This window comes from Hyaena hyaena, unplaced genomic scaffold, assembly GCF_003009895.1.
Source record: "Hyaena hyaena isolate Hyena2069 unplaced genomic scaffold, ASM300989v1 scaffold_144, whole genome shotgun sequence".
In the NCBI taxonomy this organism is placed as follows: domain Eukaryota; kingdom Metazoa; phylum Chordata; class Mammalia; order Carnivora; family Hyaenidae; genus Hyaena; species Hyaena hyaena.
In genome coordinates, this window is record NW_024080776.1 from 2,180,633 (window position 1) to 2,204,605 (window position 23,973).

At 42.0% G+C, this 23,973-nt stretch overlaps 1 protein-coding gene across 2 annotated transcripts in view; it reads left to right on the forward strand.

Annotated features, from left to right (window-relative positions):
- Positions 1 to 23,973, forward strand: part of ST3GAL3 (ST3 beta-galactoside alpha-2,3-sialyltransferase 3) — a 197,381-nt gene that overhangs the window by 105,552 nt on the left and 67,856 nt on the right. For both annotated transcript variants that reach the window (XM_039238715.1, XM_039238716.1), the window contains one exon: positions 17,833 to 17,925. In XM_039238715.1, the coding sequence (XP_039094646.1) occupies positions 17,833 to 17,925 (93 nt within the window). The remainder of the gene's footprint in view (positions 1 to 17,832; positions 17,926 to 23,973) is intronic.

The following is a 23,973-nucleotide window of genomic DNA, read 5'->3' on the forward strand; positions in this document are numbered from 1 at the left end:
GTTTCCAAGCGAAGGATTCTGGGTTTTGAAGTTGATCCCTTGGCAGTGTCCAGATCTCCTCTTATGAAGTCGCCTTCTGCAGTGTTGTGTTCTAATTCCGATGCACAGGAAAGGACCTGAACTTGAATCAGAAGAACTAGATTGGAATTCTGTCCCTGCTGCTTAGAATTACATTACCTTAGATAATTTATTTTAGCCCTCTGAATACCAGTTTTTCCTTATCAAAAATGTAGATTAAAAATATCCACTTCCCAAAGTTTTTAAGGAAGAATAGAAGAAAGGGCTCTATAAAATATAAATAGATTTGTAAATGTGAGAATTTCTTTTTATGTATTGTGATTAGATTCATTTAGATTTTTAAAATTTATTTTATTTTTAAAATGCTAATTTATTTTGAGGGGGGAGGAGGGACAGAGAGAGAGGGAGAGAGAAAATCCCAAGTAGGCTCTCCACTGTCTGTGCAGAGCCTGATGCGGGGCTCGAGCTCATGACGGTGAGATCACACAACCTTAGCCAAAACCAAGAGTCAGACACTTAACCAACTCAGCCACCCTGGCACCACAAAATTTATTATTTAATTTTTAAATCAAACAGGTTTTTGTTTGTGTATATGTGTGTGTGTCGTTTTTGTTTGTTTTTGAATTGATTTTTAAAATTGAAGTATAGTTGACGTACAGAGTTACATTAATTTCAGGTGTACAGCATTGTGATTTGAAGAGTTCATATGTCATGCCTTGCTAACCACAAGTGTAGCTACCATTTGTCACTATACGGGAGCATAAGAACTCATACGTTTTAGAAAATTTTTAGCCATCATTTCTTTAAATATTGCCTCTGTCGACTCTCTCTCTACTCCTCTTCTGGAACTCTGATTAAATTGTTATACCTTCTCATTGTAGCCCCCAGGTCTACTGACATCTCTTCCATATTTTCCATCTTTTGGTCCTTTCCACATTAAACTAGAACCCCAAAGGACTTAGCGTAGGATGAACTAGAAGTAAACCTGCACCCTTAAACCAGGACCACAGTAAAGGTTGCCAGGACTCTGAGTGGATCAGGGCAATAAGTTCATTAAAAAGCCACACTTGCTATTTGCAGTCAGGCTTCTCATCACTCAAGTGATCTGTGAAACCTCAAACCATGAGCTTTAAATATATGAGAGTTTAATGTATTCCAGACTGGCAGTGCTGCCAAGGTCTTCTGCGAATGCAAACCTGTTCAGGAGGAAGACATGAAATCCCTGCAAATAACCTTTAAAGGAAACAAACAGCTCAGAGTAAAAATAACTAAGTGTGCAAGGGAACAAGGCTCCATTAGTGAGAATCATGAAAACCAACAGACAACAGAGGGGGATCCACAGAGATGTGTGAAATTGGACCAGACACAGTTGATAAAGCAATTAGATATACTATATTTAAGGAAATAAAGACAAGATTGAGCTATACATGGAATAAGGGATTTGAAAAAGCAAAAATATTAGATTGGAAAAACAAACTTCTAGAATTAAAAAACACATTTACTAAAATTAAAAACTCAATAGGATTTAGCAGCAGATTAGATACAACTGAAGACAGTATTAGTGAACTGGAAGATAAGTCAGAAGAAATTAGCTGTAATGGGGTGGCCAACTTTTTCTGTAAGGGCCAGATATTGGCTTTATTGTTTCTGTTGCAACTACTCAACTCTGCTGCTATGACATGAAAACAGCCGTGGACATCATGTAGACAAATGAATAGGTCTGTATTCCAATGAAATTTTATTTATGGATACTGAAATTTTAATATAATTTTTATGTGTCATGAAATATCCTTCTGCTTTTTATTCTCAACCATTAAAAATAACTCTTAACTCACAGGCCATATGAAAAACAAGATAGTGGGTCAGATTTGGCCTACAAAGTTGCCTGAATTGAGAGTTCCGTACAGATATATCTGCATAAAAATTGTGTCTCCACCTCAGGTGTTTTTCCATTCTTAAATTCCTATTATAAGGAATACTCTTTTTAAAAAAATTTTTTTTATTTATTTCTGAGAGAGAGAGAGAGAGAGACAGCATAAGCAAGGGAGGGTCAGAGAGAGGGAGACACAGAATCCAAAACAGGCTCCAGGCTCTGAGCTAGCTGTAAGCACAGAGCCTGACACAGGGTGATGTCATAACCTAAGCTAAAGTCAGACGCCCAACTGACTGAGCCACCCAGGTGTCCCTTTTTTTTTTAATTTTTAATTTATTTCTGAGAGAGAGAGGAGAAATACTCTTTAAATGTCTCTATATCTAATGATTCTCTACAAATTTGAAATAGATGTTTTAGATTTTTGTTTGTCTTTACTATATTTCTTTAGTTATATCTTTGTGGAAAAAATAGTTTTCGATTTCTTTTGAGAATTCTCTACTGCTTGTATCTATATGACAAAATCATGTGTCAACACTATGAAAATTATTCAGAATATTTTAATGCAGTGAGCTGTCTGAAACTTTGTCTTTTAACTGCAGGCTATGTTGTTGAGGAGGGCAGTGTTTATTGGCAATTAGAAACATGGGCTATGATGTCAGACATGGATTTTTAAAGCCCAGTTCCACATCTTACTCGCTATAATCTTGAGTTATAAAATGGGGATAATAATAATCACCCAAGGAAGAGATTCAGCCTATCCTGTACCCTTATCCATGTCTGCTAAACTGAGAAGAATATAGCCCCAAAATGAGACGTGAACCTCAGCTTGCCTTCTGCTACATGCCCCAGATTTCATTTTTTCATTCATTCATTTAGCAACTATTTCTTAAGTACCAACTATACGCTTTGTAATTAGGATAAAACTGAAAATTCTTTTATTTATTGAAAAAAAAATTTAATGTTTATTCATTTGAGGGGAAGGACTGGCAGAAAGAGAGGGAGACACAGAATCTGAAGCAGGCTTCAGGCTCTGAGCTGTCAGCACCAAGCCTGACGAGTTGCTCAAACTCATGACCTGCAAGATCATAACCTGAGCCAAAGTCAGACGCTTAACTGACTGAGCCATCTAGGCATCCCTGAAATTCTTTTTTTTTTTTTTTAAGTTTATTTATTTATTTTGAGAGAGAGATATAGAGAGAAGTGGAGGAGCTGAGAGAGAGGGAGAGAGAGAATCCCAAGCAGGCTCTGCACTGTCAGCATGGACCCTAATGTGGAACTTGAACTACACTGTGAGATCTTAACCTGAGCTGAAACCAAGAGCCAGACACTCAACTGACTGAGCCACCCAGGCACCCTAAAACTGAAAATTCTAAGCCAAATGAACACCCTTATAAGCTTGATGGGAAAGGATGTCTTGTGAGCTAAAGACTTAGTGAATGGGAAAGGAGTAAACAAGAACAGTGAGGGAGGATAGTAGGGGGTAGTGTTTCTGGATAGCATGAACAAGGAACAGGTTCTTGTTTCTGATTTTATCTAATAAGAATGACATCTTGGTAGCTGGAAAGTGTAAATGGAGCACAAAGAGGAGACAAGGGATCCTCAGGTGCCTGGGGAATACAGGAAGGAGCAGCCTCCCTCACACAAGGCTGTAGAGGAAATGGCGTTTTCAGGGGAGACCCAGGTTTCTGTGAAAACAGCAGATGGAAGCGATGTTCACTGGAAAGGCTGAGGATATATAGGAACAAGACTTCATAGAACACAGTGGAAAGTCAGAACATGGTGTGGCGGGAGAGATGGGGGCCAAGAAGAAGCAGAGAGCAGTGACTTGAGCATGAGGAAACTGAGAAAGCATAATTGAGGGACTGAACAAGAATAACCAGGATGTGAGGCTGGCAAGCTGCGTTTTGCCGGCCTCAAGATTGCCCAAGAGTAATCTCATATTCCCTTGGGGGTGGACACTCAGGCTCCTTGGTGATTGGATGGTACTTCTGGAGTGGGGGTGGGGTGTCCAGTCTGGGCCCTGGGGAGGCTCTGGGCTCTCTGAAGTCTGTTGTTCAAAGTTGAGGGTCCCAGGGAAAGGCTCAGGGCTACAGGCTGCTGCCCCAACATTGAGGTAAGCACCTCCTCATTTGTTCAACACTCCAGCAGCTACGATGTGGCAAGCAGTGTGCTGTGCTCTGAGGATGGCCCAGTGAACAGGATGGTCATTAGGGTTGCCTAGGTGACTCAGTCAGTTAAGCTCTGACTTTGACCCAGGGCATGATCTCGCAGTTCATGGGTTCGAACCCCATTTTGGGCTCTGCTGACAGCTTGGAGCCTGGAGCCTGCTTCAGATTCTGTGTCTTCCTCTCTCTCTGCTCCTCCCCCAATCACATTCTGTCTCTCCTTCTCAAATATTTTTTAAAAAGGTCATTCAACAAAAAGCATATTAAATAAAGTTTTCAATCTCTTGGGAGGTAATATGTGGGATGAAAGACAGTGCAGCAGGACAAGGGAATGCTCATGAAGAGATTACAGGTTTAAATGGAGTGTTCAGGGCAGACCTCATTGAAAGGGGACATCTGAGCAGAGACTCAACGGAAGAGAGGGGGTTCAGCCTGCCAGTATCCACAAGTAGAGCATTCAGCACAGAACCCGAAGGAAATCTCAGTTACGAGGAACGTGACACCAGGAGCCAGGAATGTGCCCATTAGTCAAGTGGAGAGAAGAGCCATCTGGGGCCTTGAAGGAGTCAGACCATGGTATATGTGCTTCCTGAGCTGATGTCAGCCTTCAGGGAGCTGGTTTAGTTAAAGGGAGGTTTCCTCCATTTCAGCTGCATGTGGGTAGGTGCTCTGTGCTCGGGGAGAGATCCTGTCTGCTGCCGTGATGTGTTTTATAGTCACCATGTGGGCAAGAGCATGGGGACTTTGGTGCTCTGTCTACTTTCATAAGGAATTCTCTGTGAAGACACAGAGATATGAAAGCCAAAACCAACAATATTTAGCTCCCAAAGGCTTGTGAAAGCCATGCAAGCTGTGAAAGGCCTATAAACCCAGGGCAGTCTATGATATACCCCAAGGCCTGGTTTACTGTTTCCAGAATGGCCTGCCACGTCCCTGTGTCTGCATGGGGAAAGTGTTTATTGAGCGCTTACTATGTTCCTAATGCTTTCTGTGTTACCTGCTCCTCACTACAACCGCTAAGATCTCACCAGTCCCATGGCTTTAGATGCTGTGTCTAAATTTGGTATCTCCCAAATGCGTAGTGCAAGCCTAGTCCTCTTTCCCATACTTCAGACTCACTTATCCAGTTGCCTTCTTTACTTGAATGTGTGGGCATCTCACACTTAACATGTCCTGTACCAAACTCCTGAGTCACACCCCCTGCCTCCCCCCAGAATCTTCCTGACTTCATTTTTACAGTTGCTCAAGTCAAAACCCTGAGCATCATATCTTTGACACTAATCATCGGCAAAGCCTATTGGCTTTACCTTAAATACCTCCAGAGCCAACTGCTCCTCACTGCCTCTGCCACCATCACTCTGGCCAGACAACCACCGTCTCTTCCATTATCCCACTCCTGGCTGCTTTCATGCTTGCTTCCCGGTGGTCCAGTCCCACACTGAAGCCAAAGTGATCCTGTTCCAATGCAAGATAGACCTGGTTGTTCCTGAGATCAGAACTCCAGTGGCTCCCCGTTTCTCTTAGAATAAGAGCCAGAGTTTTTACCATACTCAACCAAGTCCGTTACATTTTTTTCTTAAAATGTAAGGTCTAGACTCTTTTTTCTTAATGACTCTCTTTGTTTATTATACTATACCAGGCTCCTTGCTGTGCTTCAAGTCCTCCAGGCCCATTCCCACCTCTGACTCTTGGCATTTGCTGCTCATTTCTTTGGGGTGCTCTTCCCCAGACATCTGCCCCACCTTTTCAGAGCTTGGCTCAAATGTCCCCTTCTCAGTGAAGCTTTTCCTGCCCATCCCATTTAAAGTTGTAACCACAACCTCCATTGGCATTCCCTGTTTCCTCTACTGTGTCATTTTTCTCCAGGGTGTTTTTTACTGTTGGATATCTATGTTTTACTTATTTGTTGATTATCTCCCAGTAGAAGAGAGGGCAGGTAGAAGGTGCTTGTCTGGTTTTTTTCACTACTGTTTCTTAGCACCTAAAACAGTGCCTAGCACTTAGTGATTGCTCAGTAAACATTTGTTGGATGAATGGATGGATGCATGGATGGATGGATGCATGGATGGATGGATGGATGGATGAATTAATTAATTGGTGGACAATTCTATGAAGTAGGTGGCATTTATTTTATTTTATTTTTTAAAGTTTATTTATTTTGAGAGAGAGTGAGCATGAGCAGGGGAGGGGCAGAGAAAGAGGGAGAGAGAGAGAATCCCAAGCAGACTCTACACTGTCAGTATGGAGCCTGATGTAGGGTTCAAACTCACGAACCACGAGATCATGACCTGGGCTGAAACCAAGAGTTGGATGCTCAACCGAATGAGCCATCCAGGTGCCCCTTATTTTATTTTTTCAAAATGTTTTTTAAACTTATTTTTGAGAGAGAGAGAGAGAAAGTGCATGTGAGTGGGGGAGGGGCAGAGAGAGAGAGGGAGAGAGAGAGAATCCCAAGCAGGCTCTGTGCTGTCAGCGCAGACCCCTGACACTTCATGCCACAAACCATGAGATTATCACCTAAGCCAAAATCAAGAGTTTGGGCTCTTGACCAACTGAGCCACCCAGGCACCCTGAAGTAGGTGGTATTTAAATGCTTTTTAGCAAATGAAAAAGTAACCATAGAAATAATTTACCTGTATTCAGAGAACTTTATTATGATCAAGCCAGCATTCCAACCCTTCTCTGCCTGGCTCCAAATTTTCTACTCATCCCACTATTCCACAGTGCTTTCTCTGTTTTCCAAATTCAGTCTGTCAATTTGATCTTAAATAAGCATTGTAAGGGCAGGCGGTATGAATATCATGCCCACAGATGTATTCCCACGCTTTGTATAGTGTTTGTGGTTCACAGTAAATAGTCCATACATCTTAGATCAATTAAGGACAGAGGAAGAGGACATAAGAGAGAATAGTGTCATCTTGAATAACAAAATCCAGTCCCAAGTCTCAGTATTGGAAGATTTGGGGGAATGGGAACTGCCACGTGGCCCTTTAACCCTGAGTGTCACCGTCTCTTGAAGGGTCTCTCACCTCAAGAACTGCCACCACCATTACATTGACTCCAAAGAGCACAGGTTCTCTTTAATTCTGTAAAAAAGAAAGAAAACAACAACAGAAATCTTTTTATCTTAGTTCCTCTAAGCAAAGCTAAAAATATTTCACTAAAGAATAAAAGAGGACAATGGAGAAATAAACCCTGAAAATATAAGAAACTCAAAATAGTAGTCTGTCTCTTCTGTAGACAGCTCAGGCCAGGGCCATACTTAGTTCACAACAGGAGAGCTCAGCATTGCTGGATTTGACTGGGCTCTTTGCCTCACAACTTTCTGTCCAGTTCACAACCCATTGTTCAAAGGCTTCCTCCTACACATCTCAATACCTCTGTGATCAAGACCCAAAGAACCACATTCGCACTTTGTAGCTTACCTGGAGCTCTCAGCACAGTGCTCTTAAGCTGGACTGCATATTGGAATCACCTGGGGAGCTTAAAAAATTACTGACGCCTGCATTCCACCCCGTATGGAGTCTGATGTCATTGGGTTGAGGTGTAGCCTGGGCACTGGGGTTTTTGAAGCTCTTCCGGTGAGTCCAATATGGGTCCAAGTTGAGAATCATTGCTCTAAAAGATGCTGTCTTGTGTCTGAGGAACTGTCCACTTTGCCAGTTGATTAATACCAAGAATAAACCCAACTTTGAGGTGAGAGCTCTGCTTGACACATAGGAATCTGTTTATATACAGTGTCTCTCAATCCAGGTCCTCAGCACCCAGAAATTCTGATTGAGTTGATCAGGAATCAGGTGTGGGTGCCTTAAAGATTAAAAGTTTTCCCAGGGGATTCTAACATGGCAGGGTTAAGAACCGTGGGGGTATAGTCATCAGGCCTGTCACTGTAACCCTATCTGACTATATCATAATCAGTATGGCAGAATGTAGTAGTTATATTAGGATAGTGGAATTGTCCTTTTTTTCCATTTGAGTTTACATTTTCTGTGTTTCCTCATATACATTTACAATGAAAAGATATATTTGGATGTGTCTTCTTTTCTGTCATTTTTTTCAAACTTTCATAATGATCTCTAGGTCTCTAAACACTGTTTTCAAAAATATATATTAATTTTTGCTAAGCAGCCCTTTCTCTAGTTTTTCTTTATGATCTTTAAAATTTTTTTTTAATGTTTTATTTATTTTTGAGAGAGAGAGAGCGAGAGCATGAGCAGGGGAGGGTCAGAGAGAGAGGGAGACACAGAATCTGAAACAGTCTCCAGGCTCTGAGCTAGCTGTCAGCACAGAGCCTGGCATGGGGCTCGAACCCACGAACCATGAGATCATGACCTGAGCCGAAGTTGGACGCTAAACCAACTGAGCCATCCAGGCGCGCCCTTTATGGTCTTTAAATTATGAATCAGTTGAAGAGTTTCCCATATGTTCTATTGGCCTACCTAAGTATCTCATCCTTATCTATAATTGAAATACATTATTTGTGTAAAGACTTAATATTTGTCTTTGCTGTGCTGTCAAATCTCTAGGAAGTCTGAGGGTGAGCCATGATAAGTTTGGAAGAATGGGCTGACCACATCATGCAGGGCTTTAGATATAACAATAGGAAGTGTAAGCTTCATCTTGAGGGCTAAAGATGCCATTGAAGTGTTTTAAGCAGGTGAAAGACATCATCAGTTTTGACCTGTAGAAAGATGACTTTGGCTGCGGACTGGAGAGGACAGAAGTATAAAGAGGAATAGTACTTAGGAGGCAGTCAAGGAAGTAAAGAGCAGAAATGAATAGAGAAAATCAGCAAAACCCACACCTGGTTCTTTGAAAATATTAATAAGATTGAGAAACCTCTAGCCAGGCTAACCAAGAAAAAAGAAGATAAAATTACTAATATCAGAAATAAAAGGAGAATCATCAGTACTGATCCCATGGATATTAAAAGGATAATAAAGGAATATTGTGAACAATGCTGTGAAGATACCTTTGATAACTTAGGCGCAAAGGACCAATTCCTTGGAAGACACAAACCATCAAAACTCACACATGAAGGAATAGATCATCTGAATAGGCCTGTATCTACTAAAGACATTGAATCATAATTTAATAACCTGAAACAGAGAACACTGCACTCAGTTGGTTTCACTGGTGAATTCTATCAAACATTTCAGGAAAAGATGATACCAGTTCTCTACAGTCTCTTCCAGAAAATAGAAACAGAGGGAACACTTCCTAACTTGTTCTGTGAAGCTAGGCATTATCCTAAAACCAAAACTAGATGAAGACATTATAAGAAAGGCGGTGCCTGGCTGGTTCAGTCAGGAGACCATGTGACCCTTGATGTTGGGGTCATGAGTTCAAGCCCTATGTTGGGGGTAGTGTTTACTAAAAAAAAAAAAAAAAAAAGATCATTAAAAAAAGGAAAATCACAGACTGTTATCTCTCATTAATATAAAAATCTCAACAAAATGTTAGCGTATTGAATCCAATACTATGTAAGAAGAATCAGACACTACAGCCAAGTAGGATTTATTCCAAGTATGCAAGGCTGCTTCAACATTAGCAAATCAATGAATGTATTCCATCATATGACAGGCTAAAGGAGAAAAATTATATGATCATATCTATAAGATGCAGAGAAAGCATTTGAAATAATCCAACATCCAATCATGATTTTAGAAAAAACTGTCAGCAAACTAGGAATAGAGTACAGTAAAGAATACTTCTAAAAAAAACTGTAGCTAACATCATGTTTAATGATGGGAAACTGGATGCTTTCCCCCAAGATTGGGAAAGGGCAAGAATGTCCCCTTCGCCACTCCTTTCCAGTGTTATACTATAAGCTCCAGCTAATTCAATAAAAAATGAAAAGGAATTAAAAGGCACAGAGGTTGGGAATGAAGAAATAAAACTGTCTTTGTTCACAGTTGACATGATTGTCTATGTAGAAAAACCCAGAGACTTGCCAAAAACTCCTGGAGTTAATTAGCAATTATAGCAAGATTATAGGATATGAGGCTAATAATATACAAAAGTCAGTTGTTTTCCTATATACCAGCAATGAGCAATTGGAATTTGGCTTTAAAAGCACAGTATCATTTACATTAGCACGCACACACGCAAGGAAAGACTTACGTATAAATCTAACTATACACCCACACCCCTACGTATTAGCAGAAGTTTGGAGAGAGCCAAGTAAGTTACAGAAAATAATCTAAGTAAGAAAAATAAAAGGAACATTTTTTCCTCATTAGATTAGTGAAATGATACTAATTCAGATGATCTAGAAGTAGTAAAAACAGAAATCAAGCATTAACAGTAACTCACATTTGTATAACCTTTCCAAGAATGCTCTGACTGACATTGTTGCGGGAAATCATATGATCTTTCCATCAGTTCTATAAATTATGTATTATTATAGCTATTATAGGATTTAAGGAAATTGATTACCTACCTGAGGTAACACAGCTAGTAACTGGAGAGCTAGGTACTTAAATTCAAGTCTTTTTCCCTTTATGCCCATTGCTCTTTATACCAAAGAAAGCAAGGGCTTTGGTGAAAGCAGAGAATGGATTTTAGAGTCTGTTTGTCTTGTCAAAAACGAGAACAGTACTTCAAGTAGGGCTTCTCTAAAGGTGTGCAGAGCCCTGGCTAAATATTTTTTGTAATGCCTCTGGTGTATACACATGTTGATGGGTCCATGTGAGATACACTGATTTACTGATGAGGATTTAAAACAATGGGGGAAGAAGAGATACTTACGTATTTGTTTATTATCTAATCAGTACACATAAAAAAGTTCTTCATAGTATCCAGACACCATCTCTTTCTGTTCAGGTTCAGGAACCATCTCTTCTTGAATTTTACTGTCCCTTGCATCATTCCTGGCTAATTCATACCTCCCACCACAAGCAAAAGCTAACAATACTGTTACTAAAAATAGTGCCATGGCTCTCCGGAACCTGTTTTATAGAAACAGTATAGGGGCGCCTGGGTGGCTCAGTCAGTTATGCTTCCGACTTCAGCTCAGGTCATGATCTCGTGGTCCATGGGTTTGAGCCCCATGTTGGGCTCTCTGCTGACAGCTTGGAGCCTGGAGCCTGCTTCAGATTCTGTATCTTTCCCCTCTCTCTGCCCCTTCCCTATGTGCTCTCGCTCTCTCTCTCTCTCTCTCTAAAAAATAATGAACATTAAATAACTTTTAAAAAAGAATAGAAACAGTATAGATCTTCTTTCTCTTCAATTCTCCAGTTGCATCATAACTCATGATGCTTCATTATCTTTATCCTTTGTGCTACTGGTGAATACTGGCTTCCATTGACTCTCAAAGATTGTGACTGTGCTTGTTGACAGTAGCTACAAATGCAAGTCTTACCCAGAGTATGCAGGGGAAATGTGAATTGCAGTTAGTTTTCTAGTCATATTAAATTTATCATTTGAACCTACTAGGACTGATCATGGAGAACTAGACAGTCTGAAGAGACCAATTGCTAGTAAGGCAATTGAATTGGTAATCAGAAACTCCCCGCAAACAGAAGTCCAGGACCAGATGGCTTCACTGATGAATTCTTCCAAACACTGAAAGAAAAGTTAATATCAATTCTTCTCAAACTTTTCCAAAAACTAAAGGGTGTGGGGAACTCTTCCAAACTCATTTTATGAGGCCAGTATTACCCTGATACCAAACACACTATAAGTACAGAAAATTACCGGCCTACCTTCCTGATGAACATAGATTTAAAAAAATCCTCAACAAAATTTTAGCAAATGAAATTCAACAGTATGTTGAAAGAATCACACACCATGACTAAATGGGATTTATTCCAGGGATGCAAGGATGGTTCACCGTTGCAAATCAATCAGTGTAATATACCACAGTAACAAAATGAAGGATAAAAATTAAATGATCATTTCAACAGATGCAGACAAGGCATTTGACAAATTTCAACATCCATTCATAATAAAAGTTCTCAAAAAAGTGCGTGTAGAGGGAAATTACCTCAACATAATAAAGGTCATATGTGACAAGCCCACAGCTATCATCATAGTCAACAGTCAGAAGCCAAAAGCTTTTCCTTTAAGATCAGGAAAAAGACAAGGATACCCATTCTCACCATGTTTGTTCATGATACTATTTGAAGACCTAGCCAAAACAAGCAAGAAAAAGGAATAAAGGAATCCACATCAGAAAGGAAGAAGTGAAACTTCCTTTATTCACAGATGACATGATATTGTGTGGAGAAGATCCTGAAGACCCCACCAGAAAACTGTTAGAACTAATACACAAACTCAGTAAAGTTGCAGGATACAAAATTAATACACAAAATCAGTTGCATTTTTATGCAGCAGTAACTATCAGTAAGAGAAATACCTTCAAAGTCCATTTACGGTTGCCTCAAAAAAAAAAAAAAAAAAAAGAATACCTAGAAATAAATTTAACCAAGGAGGTGAAAGACCTGTACACCGAAGACTGTTAGACTTAGATGAAAGAAATTGAAGTAGACGCAAATAAATGGAAAGGTATTCCGTGGTCTTGGATTGGAAGAATTAATACTGTTAAAATGTCCATACTACCCAAAGCAATCTACAGTTTCAGTGCAAACCCTATCAAAATTTATCATTTGAAATTTTACAGTGCTAAAAATAGAACAGCACATCTTCCAACCATTTTTTCTTTTGGACTCCTGCCTGGCTCTAAGGGCTGTACTGTTTTAGAGGATTATTGTAAAGCTAAATTAAATAATTAGGTCAACTGTTAGCACATGGCTTATGCTCAATAAATGTTAGTTTCCATGTTCTTTCCACTACCATCCTGGAAGAGGATGCATTTTGTTTTGTTTTTTAAATAAGTGAAATGTAGAAACAAAATTGAATTGGAGCATTTGCACCAGATCCCTGATGGAGAGTCTCTGTGAGCCTTGCCTACACCGCTCAGGCTAACGTATTTGCAAGACATTACTGGAGGACACCCTCCCCGCCAAAATGAAATAAATGACAGGATCCTGGAGACAAAGATAAACCGCAGTTATGTCAGCTCCAGAATCACTGATCAAACAGCAGAGTGGCCTGGTGTGTTGAAAAGGTATTACAGTGCACAGTAAGTAGCAAGAGCTGAAAGGCAGGTCCTCTAGAGCTGAGAAATACCACAGATTCCACATGGCTCAGATCAAGCAGTGCCTCTGCCTTAGAGTGAGGAAAAGACATAAGACAGTGCTGCCAAGTTTATTATAGGTCACCGTAAGTGGGGCAGAAACTATATGGAAGCCCTAGTCTGCATTGGGAGTTCACAGGAGCAGAGGATCAGTGATGCCCAGGGAAGGATGGGTCGGCAACTCCTGAATGTGGGTGAATGAGGAGAGTAATGATAATGTAGGAAGAGACAGTAGATCTGTAATAATGGAGTCAGGCAGAAGAGGTAGTCAGAGGAGATAGAAACTGTCCTTAAGGAGAAAAGTTTCCATCTCAGAGCTTGAAAGGATCATGGCAGCATTAAGTACCCTTCCTTACATGAAGTCTCCTTCAGAAAAAAATAAAAATGAAAATGTTTAATGATAGAATAGGATTACTAAAACTAATCTAAGCTGCTTCTGCCTTTTCCCAAATCCTGTTCCAGAAACAACCCTTTAGTAAATGGAGAAACACATCTTCATCAGGAAGGTCAGAGAAGATAGTATTGAAGAAGCAGTGGTGGGGCCAACCCTGGGCTGAGGGTTCTCATCCGTGTGTTCATGCAAAGCGAAATGGGGCCCACGGACAGATAGATTGGTTCTGCCAGGGAGGGGAAACAATTTTTACAATTTCACAAAGGGGTGGTGCTTAAACTGAGAGTTGCAAGATGAAGAGGTAGTCATGGGCCGGGGCAGGGTGGGGCGAGCAGAGGAAGGCCAGCCCTCCTACTTCTGTATTAGGTCCTTTCCCCCCTCACCTCTTCTAGGATGTTTCTCCTATAACCATCCAGTCTCTACATCAGGAATTTCCCTTATTCCAGCCAGCTTACAAACATGCTAAACTATTTCCTACCCTCAAACACCTCTCTCCCTGCTTCTTCCCTCCAGCCCCATTTCTCTGTCTTTATAGCAAAACTCCTAAAAACAGTAGTCTATATTCCATGACTCCACTTCTGTGTTCTCTTAAACCCAATGAAATCAGTATTTCACCCCCACTCTCCAGTGAACCAGCTCTTGTCAAGGTCAGGAGTAACCTCCCTGTTGCCAAAGGCAGCTGTCCATCCAGTGGCCACACCTCACCCGGCCTCCCACTGTGTTTCATTCCGTTGGTTCCTGTGTCCTTCTTGAGACACTTGTTCCCCTCAGCAACTGAGAGAGCAGTCTCTCCAGATTAGTGTTCTGTCTCCTCCACTTCTCCTTTCAGCCTCTTGCTGCCCCATCACCTCCCAAACATTGATCCTTTAATATGCACACATTGGTCAGGGCACTCCCCCTCGGGGAATCCTTCAGTGACCCTCCCCTACACAGAATCCAAACTAGAGCCAAGCTTCAAAGCCTCCATGATCCGATGCCTGCCCCTGGCACTGCATCTTTCACATAACATTTGTGCGGTGCTCTAGAGGACAGGCAGCCCCTTCATGTGCGCTTTCTCGCCACATCCTCCCAAGATCCCTGGGAATTGAGTGGTTCCCATTTGCAGATGAGGAAGCTGAGAATCAGATTTTCCATTACTTGCCCAAGGTCACACAGCTTGCCAGTGTCCTCTGTGAAAGTTTCTGTATCCAGATCCTATGCTCTTCTCATTTACAACGCTTTGCTTGGCCTGATCCTTAAACTCCGTGTTACCGGGGGAAGCAAGGGAGTGGAGGTGTGGTTCCTTCTTTTGGGTTCCAGCCTGTCCATCTGGATTTCCTCTTGAGCACAGTGGTTTACACTCTTCACCCCAGGGGCTTGGTCGTCACGTTTGCAGGACAATGGGTGCTCTTACTGGTTGAAATGCTAAATCTCCCAAAATGAAAGGCCAGCTGCAGAGTTTGAGAAGAACAAGGGCCGAATGATTTGATCAGACATCTGTGGGGGCCTCCTGGCATTTGGGGCGTGAGTGCCTTAGAGAAACTAACTATTCTGGCCTGAGGGAGTTGGCGACTGTTAATCTTGGTGGTTTTGACCGCTAACTGCCCCAGAGGTCCCAGCCTGCTGCATGACTCAGAATCCCCAACACTCCCCCTATTCTTCTCCCACTGGGATAGTCAGGAGGCCATGGCTAAGGCATTTTAATTTGGTAATAACTTGACATGGCCCACTGTCTCTGGGGCTGTATGTTTTAGAAGTTACTGTAGCTTTCTAAATGGGGGGGGTGGGGAGGGGGCGTGTTGGTTTGGAGCTGCTCATCCTTGACACCTGACTACCTTGCACTGTCATGGGAAGAGCCCTCCTGGCTAGGTTCTGGCTTCCCTGTGCTCCGGCTGGCCGGTGCCCCCTCTTCTCCATGACAGACTACCCGAGTCCATGGCTCTTGGATTGCCCATAGCCCTTATTCCAGAAGCACCTTTCCAGTGGTTGATGGTGTAAACCAAAGTGTGGCCAAAGGGTTGTCTGCTGTTGTACATCTGTGTTTGTGGTACACCGTGTTAGAGGGCCAGCTGCCATCCATCTTTCATCCTCAATGCAAAATTTTCTGGAATTCAGAAGAGCACAGGAATCCACTGTTACGAGGCAGGACACAGAGAGTGGGGGATTGGGAGTCATGGGTATGAGGGACTCACAACACCTCACTGCTTGTAGACACACTTGCCTTCTTGACCCTCTTCTCTATCCCTGTCCGGCACTCACCACTTATGTGCTGTCCCTGGACTCTCTGCTTCCGTCTGCGATGGCCCTTACCATGGTCTGCACTGGTGGTACTGCCATGTTCAGGGGTCCTGCACTGATGTCTGCCACCTAACTAGCTCTAGGATCTTGGATAAGTCTCTCTATCTTTCTGGGCTCATGTGTAAATTAATAGCTAATAGAACCTACTCACATGGCTGTTGAAGAAGCAATTGAAAAAAATCTGTATTTCAAACACTGTACCTAGTCTAAGAGCTTCCCCCAAGTTCACTAATTATACTGAGGTTTCTGTTTTGTTTCGGAAATATAGTTGTTTACATAAGAAAATACTGTTACGTAAATTCTCTTTTTAAACCTTTGACTTTCCTTTTGCCTACCAAATAAAGTCTCAGCTCTAGCTTATCATGCAGCATTTGTATTTGCATTTCAGGCTTTACATTTCACTGGTAGGAAAGGCTGAAAGGAAAAAAAAATGTAGACTTCTAGAAGAAATGGCACACAGATACAGATGAGATTGTCTAAGTTCAGTGAGCAATTACTCAGTGCCAGGCCCTGGGCTAGGCCCACAGGGGCACGGGAGTGAATCACACATGACACACGACAGGCAATGGCATCATCGTTTCTGGCTGTCCGGTATAGGCGCCAGCCTCCTGCCCCCCAGACCTGCCCCACCCAGTTCCTGCAGAAGGCAGCCCCCAGGGAAGACTTAGCGTGGGGGCCCGGCACAGCAGAGCGGCTGGGCACCAGAGGGTTGGCAGCAGGCCCAAGGGTGGAGGCCAGGGGAGGGGGGGATTGGGCCTGGGAACTGGCAGCCAGCCAGGGCTCTCAGGTGCCCCGGCATGCAGGGCCACCAGCCTCGCAGTCGCTGAATGTGTCCTGTCCTTCCACTGTGGTTTTCTCTGTACTGCACTGGCAGAGATTTTGGTGGCAAGGTAGCCACTCTAGCCCCACATCGAGCACATAAGGGCATCAAAACCCAAAGACATGAAGTTGGGACTGGACTACAGTCATGCGGCAACAAAGCCGGGACTAGAACACACAGGTCTTCTGAAAAATTTTCAGCAAGCACTCTGGCTTGTAGGCTCTCGAGATTGTCTTATTTTCAGCACAATTCAGTGAGGTTCTCAGAGCCATTTTGTTCCCTCAGAAAATTACAGGTGTCTTCTGTGGGCCTGTCTCTGCACAGGTACTGGGGATGCAGGGTTAGATCAGACTCTGACCTTGGGGGTTCGCAGTATGATGAGGGAGACGTGGAGAGTGCCTCTGGGGGTAAGCATGTAATGTGGGTGACAGGGGACAGACTGTGGAGCACAGAAGACGCACTTAGCCCCCCCTGGGGGTCGGGGAGTTACTCCCGGTGAAGTTGAGTCCTGAACTTCGTTGTGATGGACCAGTCGGCATAGCCAGGTGGAGAGGACAAGGAGGGACATTCTGGACAGAGAGAATAGGAGAGAAGCAGAGCATCCTAAGTTAAATATCGAATGGTTACAGCAACAGTCCCAACATATATTTGACCTATATTCAGGACACTGAGAGTGATTCCCACTGGCAGGATCACAGCATGTGTGGGGAGTAGAGGCAGGTGTGACTGGGTGTGTAAGACCCCACAGGGAAGTCTGAAAGGGCAGGTGCCCGTGACCATCAAAGCCTGGGCAGCTCTTTCCCTAGGTGTGCAGGCTCCACTTTTCTAGTCTGAGAGCCTTAATGGAGTTCGTGATTTCCTTGGTGTTAAGCTTGCTGCAAAGAATCTATACAAAACCCAGTGAGCTCTTTTTACCAAATTCTGTACAGGGCCCTTGCTAATTTATCTACCTATTCCTTTAGAATTTTTTGGTTTGGGTTTTTTATTCCCCCTCTCCCCCCGGAAGCCTTGGTGTGGAAAAGGGGCTGAAAGTCTCATTGTAGAGAATGAAGCTTTATTCAAGTTTCAAACAGCTCCAGCCCTTCGAGACCAATACCCCACTGATGGCTCAGTGCCTGGCAAGCTGTGACTTTCCTTCTCTTCCCATAGGCCTGCTGAGTTGGCCACCAAGTACGCAAACTTTTCCGAGGGAGCGTGCAAGCCTGGCTATGCGTCAGCCTTGATGACTGCCATCTTTCCCCGGTAAGTGTTCCTCTTCCTTCCGGCTGCCTGGTCCGTGGCCTGGGAGTCAGAAACCCGATGCTGTGCAAGTGATGTGCTCTGAGAAGGCGAAATTCTGTTGTAACTCATTGCCCTGTGTCCTTGAGTCTGTGGGTGCCTGGAGACGACTTGTTTCGGGTTGGTTCCTACCCCAGTCCCACTCTGTGCTCTTGCTATCCCTCACCCCCGTCCTGCCTCTGGAACTTAGCACCTGCCGGCACAGCCTGTTTCTGTGGAGGGGAGGGAACAGGAAGAACCTACATGGCTGCCCTCAGAAGCCAGGGACCCAGAGGCAGCCAGACAAGCCTACTCAGCATAGAAGCTCCAAGTCATAGCAGCAGAACTATGTGGCTTCAGGGAAGCATATCCAAAAATAAAGCAGGGAACAAAGAGAAGTTTCTGAGCCTGGCTGTTCCAGTACCTTCTCTCTTTGTCCATTTTGCATTCTGGAGTTCCTGATTTCCTAATAACCAAGCTTGCTGGAAGAAACTATGCCAAACCCTGGGAGTGCCTTTGACTGCATTCTGCTGAGGGGCCTTGCTTACATATCCGCCTTTTCCTCTTGAATTTTCTTTCCACGAAGCTGCAGTGTAGAGAAGGACCTGACGTGCCAAGATGGGCTTGTCTGCAGTCTGGAGGGCAGGAAGACTACCAGGATCATTTTGTTCCTTCAGAAAGTCATCTGAGTGTCTGCCTTAGAGGAGCTAGAGGAAAGGCTGCTCAGGATCCTCTGGGAGTGGAGGTGTAGCACTTGGACCACAGGGGAGCCCTGGGGGTGGCCTCTTGGGGTGGGATCTGTTCACGGGGTGGGTGGGGGGTCTTACATCCCATCCCTGAGAAGGCTGAGGTCAGGGCATACAATGTACTTGCTGAGGAATGCTGAGAAACAGTTTACCCCAAAGTAAATCCAGAATATGTGGCTTTATGCTCCTTTTCTTTTTCTATGTGAGTGATCAAAGCTTAGCTTCTTGTCTAAAACAGGGGCTCTGCTGATTCTCTGGTGTTCAGATAGAGATCTCTTTATCTAGGATCTGCCTTCTGACTTGCTTCCAAATACTTTTCTTCCCACGGCTATTTATGGAACACCTCTGAAGTGTCTGGTACTATGTTCTATATTCTTATACATCTTTTCTTAGGTCTATTTGACTCTGTGCCCTGGGCCAGACACCTGTGAGTTTTCCTTGACCTGGATATAGGTGTGGGGGTTGTGTGTGTGTGTGTGTGTGTTTAACTTTTTCTTTTTTATTTATTTATTTATATATTTTTAAAAATGTTTATTTACTTTTGAGAAAGAGAGTACCAGTGGGGGAGGGATAGAGAGAGAGGAGGACAGAGGATCTGAAGCGGGCTCCACCCTGACAGTGGTGAGCCTGATATGGGGCTCAAACTCATGAACCATGAGATCATGACCTGAGCTGAAGTTGTAAGCTCAACTGACTGAGCCACCCAGGCGCCTTTTACTTTTTATAGTTGAAAGTAATACAAGCATGTAGTTAAAACAATAATAACTGAAAATGTGCAAAAGGGTATATGCTCTCATTCTAGATCCCCAGACATAGCCAATATTACCATAAATAGAAACATCCTATATTTATTGTTTTGTATCTTGCTTTTCGGTCCTAACAATATATGTTAGAGCTCATCCTATTACCAGCATATTTGGTAATCTTAATGCTTGTGTAACATGTGATTATATGGATATATAATAATTTTTTAAAAAGTAAGATTTATTGAAGTTTAATATACATGCAATAAAACTTACTTTTTGGTGTAGGGGTTTTGGTAAATGCACACCTTTGAGTAACCACAGCAATCCAGTAGAACCCCCTGAAAATTCCCTTGTGCTGCTTTGTAGTTAACCCCTCCCCTAACTCTCAACCCCTGATAACCACTGATCAGTTTTTTTTCCTGTAGCATTTCCAGAATGTTACATTAATGGAATCATACAGTATGAAGCCTTTTGAGTGTGCCTCTTTCATTCACTATAATGCATTTGAGTTTCGTACATGTGTGTATCAGTTGTTCCTTTTTATTGCTGAATGGTATTCCATGGTATGGATATAACAGTTTGTTTACTCAGTGGTTGAGGGGTGCCTGGGTGGCTTAGTTGGTTAAGCATCCAACTTTGGCTCAGGTCATGATCTCACAGTCCATGAGTTTGAGCCCCATGTTGGGCTCTGTGCTGACAGCTCAGATCCCGGACCCTACTTCAGATTCTGTGTCTCCCTCTCTCTCTGCCCCTCTTCCACTCATGCTCTGTCTGTCTCTCTCTCAAAAATGAATAAACATTTATAAGTAAATAAATAAAAAATATCTACTCAGTCATCAAAAGACATGTAGGTAAATTTCAGTTTTTTGTGATTATAAATAAAGCCAGTATAAAAATTTGTATATGGGATATCTCATTAACTCTATAAGAAATTGCCAACTTTTTTTTTTAATGTCTATTTATTTATTTTGAGAGGGAGAGAACCTGAGTGGAGGAGAGGCAGAGAGAGAGGGAGAGAGAGAGAATCCCAAGCAGGCTTCCATGCTGTCAGTGCAGAGCCCAACTCGGGGCTTGAGCTCATAAATGGTGAGATCATGACCTAAGCCATAATCAAGAGTTAGATGTTCAACCAACTGAGTCACCCAGGCACCCCAAGAATTGCCAATGTGTTTTCCAAATTGACTGTGCTATTTTGCTTTCCTGCCATCATTGTATAAGAGTTCCAGTTGCTCTACAGCTATTCTAATTTATAATGATATCTCACTGTGGTTTAAATTTGCATTTTAGTAGTGACTAATGATATTCAGTTTCATTTTCATGTGCTTCTTTAGCATTCCTTTATCTTTGAGGAATTGTCCAAATCTCTTATCATTTTGTAAATTGGTCGTTTTCTTATCAAATGTAAGCCAACTTGACATATTCTGGAGTGAAGCCCTCTGTCCTGTGTGATTCGCAAATATTTTCTTCTAGCATATGGCCTGTCTTTTCATGGTCTTAACAATGTATTTTACAAAGCAGAAGTTTTTAATCATGACAAAGTCCAATTTATCAATTTTTTTTCTTTAATGGATTTTGCTTTTGGTGTTTTATCTAAGAAATCTTACCCTAATCCAAAGTCAAAAAGGTCTTTTCTTATGTTTTCTTCTTGAATTTTTTAGGTTTAGCTCTTACATTTAGGTATGTGACTCATATCAAGTTAATTTTTGTAGATAGTTTTGCATATGTAAGTTTAGTTGTTCCAGAACCATTTGTTGAATACTGTTCTTTATTCATTGAATTACTTTGGCATATTTGTTGAAAATCAGCTAAACATATGTATGTGGGTTTCTTTCTGGAATTCCTATTCCATTTCATTGATCTTTATGTCTGTCCTTCCACTAGTATCATGTTAATATCACAATACGTAGACATTCGTGCCTATTTATTTATTTTGAGTAGGCTCCATGCCCAGTGTGGGACTTGAACTCATGACCCTGAAATCAAGAGTCACATGCTCTACTACCTGAGCCGGCCAGGCACCTCAACAGTCATGTCTTCTATTAAAGACAATTTTATTTCTTCCTTTCCAATGTGGATGCTTCTTTTTCCTTTTTCTTGCCTCATTGCACTGGACTCTTCAGTACAGTGTTGAATAGATGAGGTAACAGTGAATATACTTGCCTTGTTTCCAGTCTCAGGGGGAAAGCATCTAGTCTTTTACCATTATGGTGTTAGCTGTAGGTTTTTCATAGATACCCTTTTAGGATAGAGGGAGTTCTCTTCTATTTCTGGTTTCTTGAGAATTTTTATAATGAAAATGTCATATTTTATCAAATGCTGCTTTTTCTGCATCTTTTGTCATGACCAGTTGGCTTTTCTTCTTTAGTCTATTAATATAGTGAATCACAGGGGCGCCTGGGTGGCTTAGTTGGTTAAGCGTCCGACTTTCGCTTAGGTCATGATCTCGCGGTTCGTGGGTTCGAGCCCCGCATCGGGCTCTGTGCTGACTGCCAGCTCAGAGCCTGGAGCCTGTTTCAGTCTGTGACTCCCTCTCTCTCTGACCCTCCCCTGCTCACGCTGTCTCTCTCTCTCTCCTAGAAATAAATAAAACATTAAAAAAAAAAATAGTGAATCACAATGATTTTTTTCATTGATTTTTTTAATGTTAAACCAGCCTCTTAATACTAGAGTAAACTTCATTTGATTCTAATTTATTATTATTTTTTTGGTATACTGCTGGATTTAAATTACTAATATTTTATTAAGGATATTTGTTTCTCTGTTCATGAGAGATTGCTCTGTAGTTTTTTTGGTAACATTTTAAGTTTTCATATCAGAGTAATGCTGACATTATAGAATAAGTGAGAAAATATTGCTTCATTTGCAGTTTCCTGAAAATTTTGTATAGAATTGATAATATTTTTCTTTAAATGACTGATAGACTCTACCAGCAAAGACATCTAGGGCTACCTAGGTTTTGTGTTAAGAAAATCCCCTTATGGGAAGCTTTTTATTAAGAATTACATTTCTAGGGGCACCTTGGTAGCTCAGTTTGTTGAGTGTCTGACTCTTGATTTAAGCTCAGGTCATGATCCCAAGATCATGGGATTGAGCCCTGCACTGGGCTCCACACTGGGTGTGGAGCCTGCTTAAGATTCTCTCTCTCTCTCTCTCTCTCTCTCTCGCGCGCGCGCGCGCTCTCGCTCTCGCTCTCTCTGTCCCTCCCTCTGCCCCTTTCCTGCTCACACTTTCTCTCTTTCTCAAAAAACAAAAACAAAAAAATTCCAGAAAATTCCATTTCTAAAAAGAATTACATTTCTTTAATAGATCTGGAGCTTTCCTATTTCTATTTGGGTTTTCCTATATCTTCTTTGGTAGTTTGAGCCTCACAGGGGATTTGTGGATTTCCTCTAAGTTGTTAAATGTATTGGCGTAATACACCTGATATTGGTCATTTATATATTTTCTCTTTTTTTTCCCTAGTCTTTCTGGTTAGAATTTTATTGTTTCTATTGTTCTCACAGAACTAGCTTTTGGGTTAATTGATTTTTCTCTATTGGTATTTTTTTTCACCGTTATCATTATTTTCTGTTCTTATCTTTATCATTTCCTACCTCACACTTATTTGGGGTTTAATTTGTTATTTTGTTTCTTGAGACAGAAGGTTAGGCCACTGATTTGATTTCTTGATTTCATGCTATAAATTTCCCTCTATAAACTGCATGAGATACATCCCACAAATTTTGATATTGTATTCCTATTTTTACCGAGTTAAAGACATTTTCTAACTTTATTTGTGATTTCTGCTTTGTCACATGGTTTCTTTGGAAGTGTTGGAAATTTTGCTTATTTTCCAAATATTTGAGGATGTTCCAAATATCCTTGTGTGACAGATATCTAGTTTATTTTTGTTGTGATCAGAAATCACTGAATCCAAAGCAGGCTCCAGGCTCTGAGCTGCCTGCACTGAGCCCGATGTAGAGCTCAAACTCACAGACAGTGAGATCATGACCTGAGCCAAAGCTGGATGCTTAACCAACTGAGCCACCCAGGTGCCCTGGGAAGTAGTTCTTTAATAGATATAGAGTTTCATCCGATGCTCAGCATCCCTCCTCATCAGGGAAATAAAAATCAAAACCACACTGAGATACCACCTTACGCCAGTCAGAGTGGCTAAAATGAGCAAATAAGAGAACTCTAGATGCTGGCGAGGATGTGGAGAAACGGGCACCCTCCTACACTGTTGGTGGGAATGTAAACTGGTACAACCCCTCTGGAAAACAGTGTGGAGGTTCCTCAGGAAACTAACAATAGAACTCCCCTATGACCCAGCAATAGCACTGCTAGGAATTTACCCAAGGGATACAGAAATGCTGAGGCATAGGAGCACGTGTACCCCAATGTTCATAGCAGCACTCTCCACAATAGCTAAAACATGGAAAGAGCCTAAGTGTCCATCAACAGATGAATGGATCAAGAAGATGTGGTTTATCTATACCATGGAATACTACATGGCAATGAGAAACAATGAAATCTGGCCATGTGTAGCAACATGGATGGAC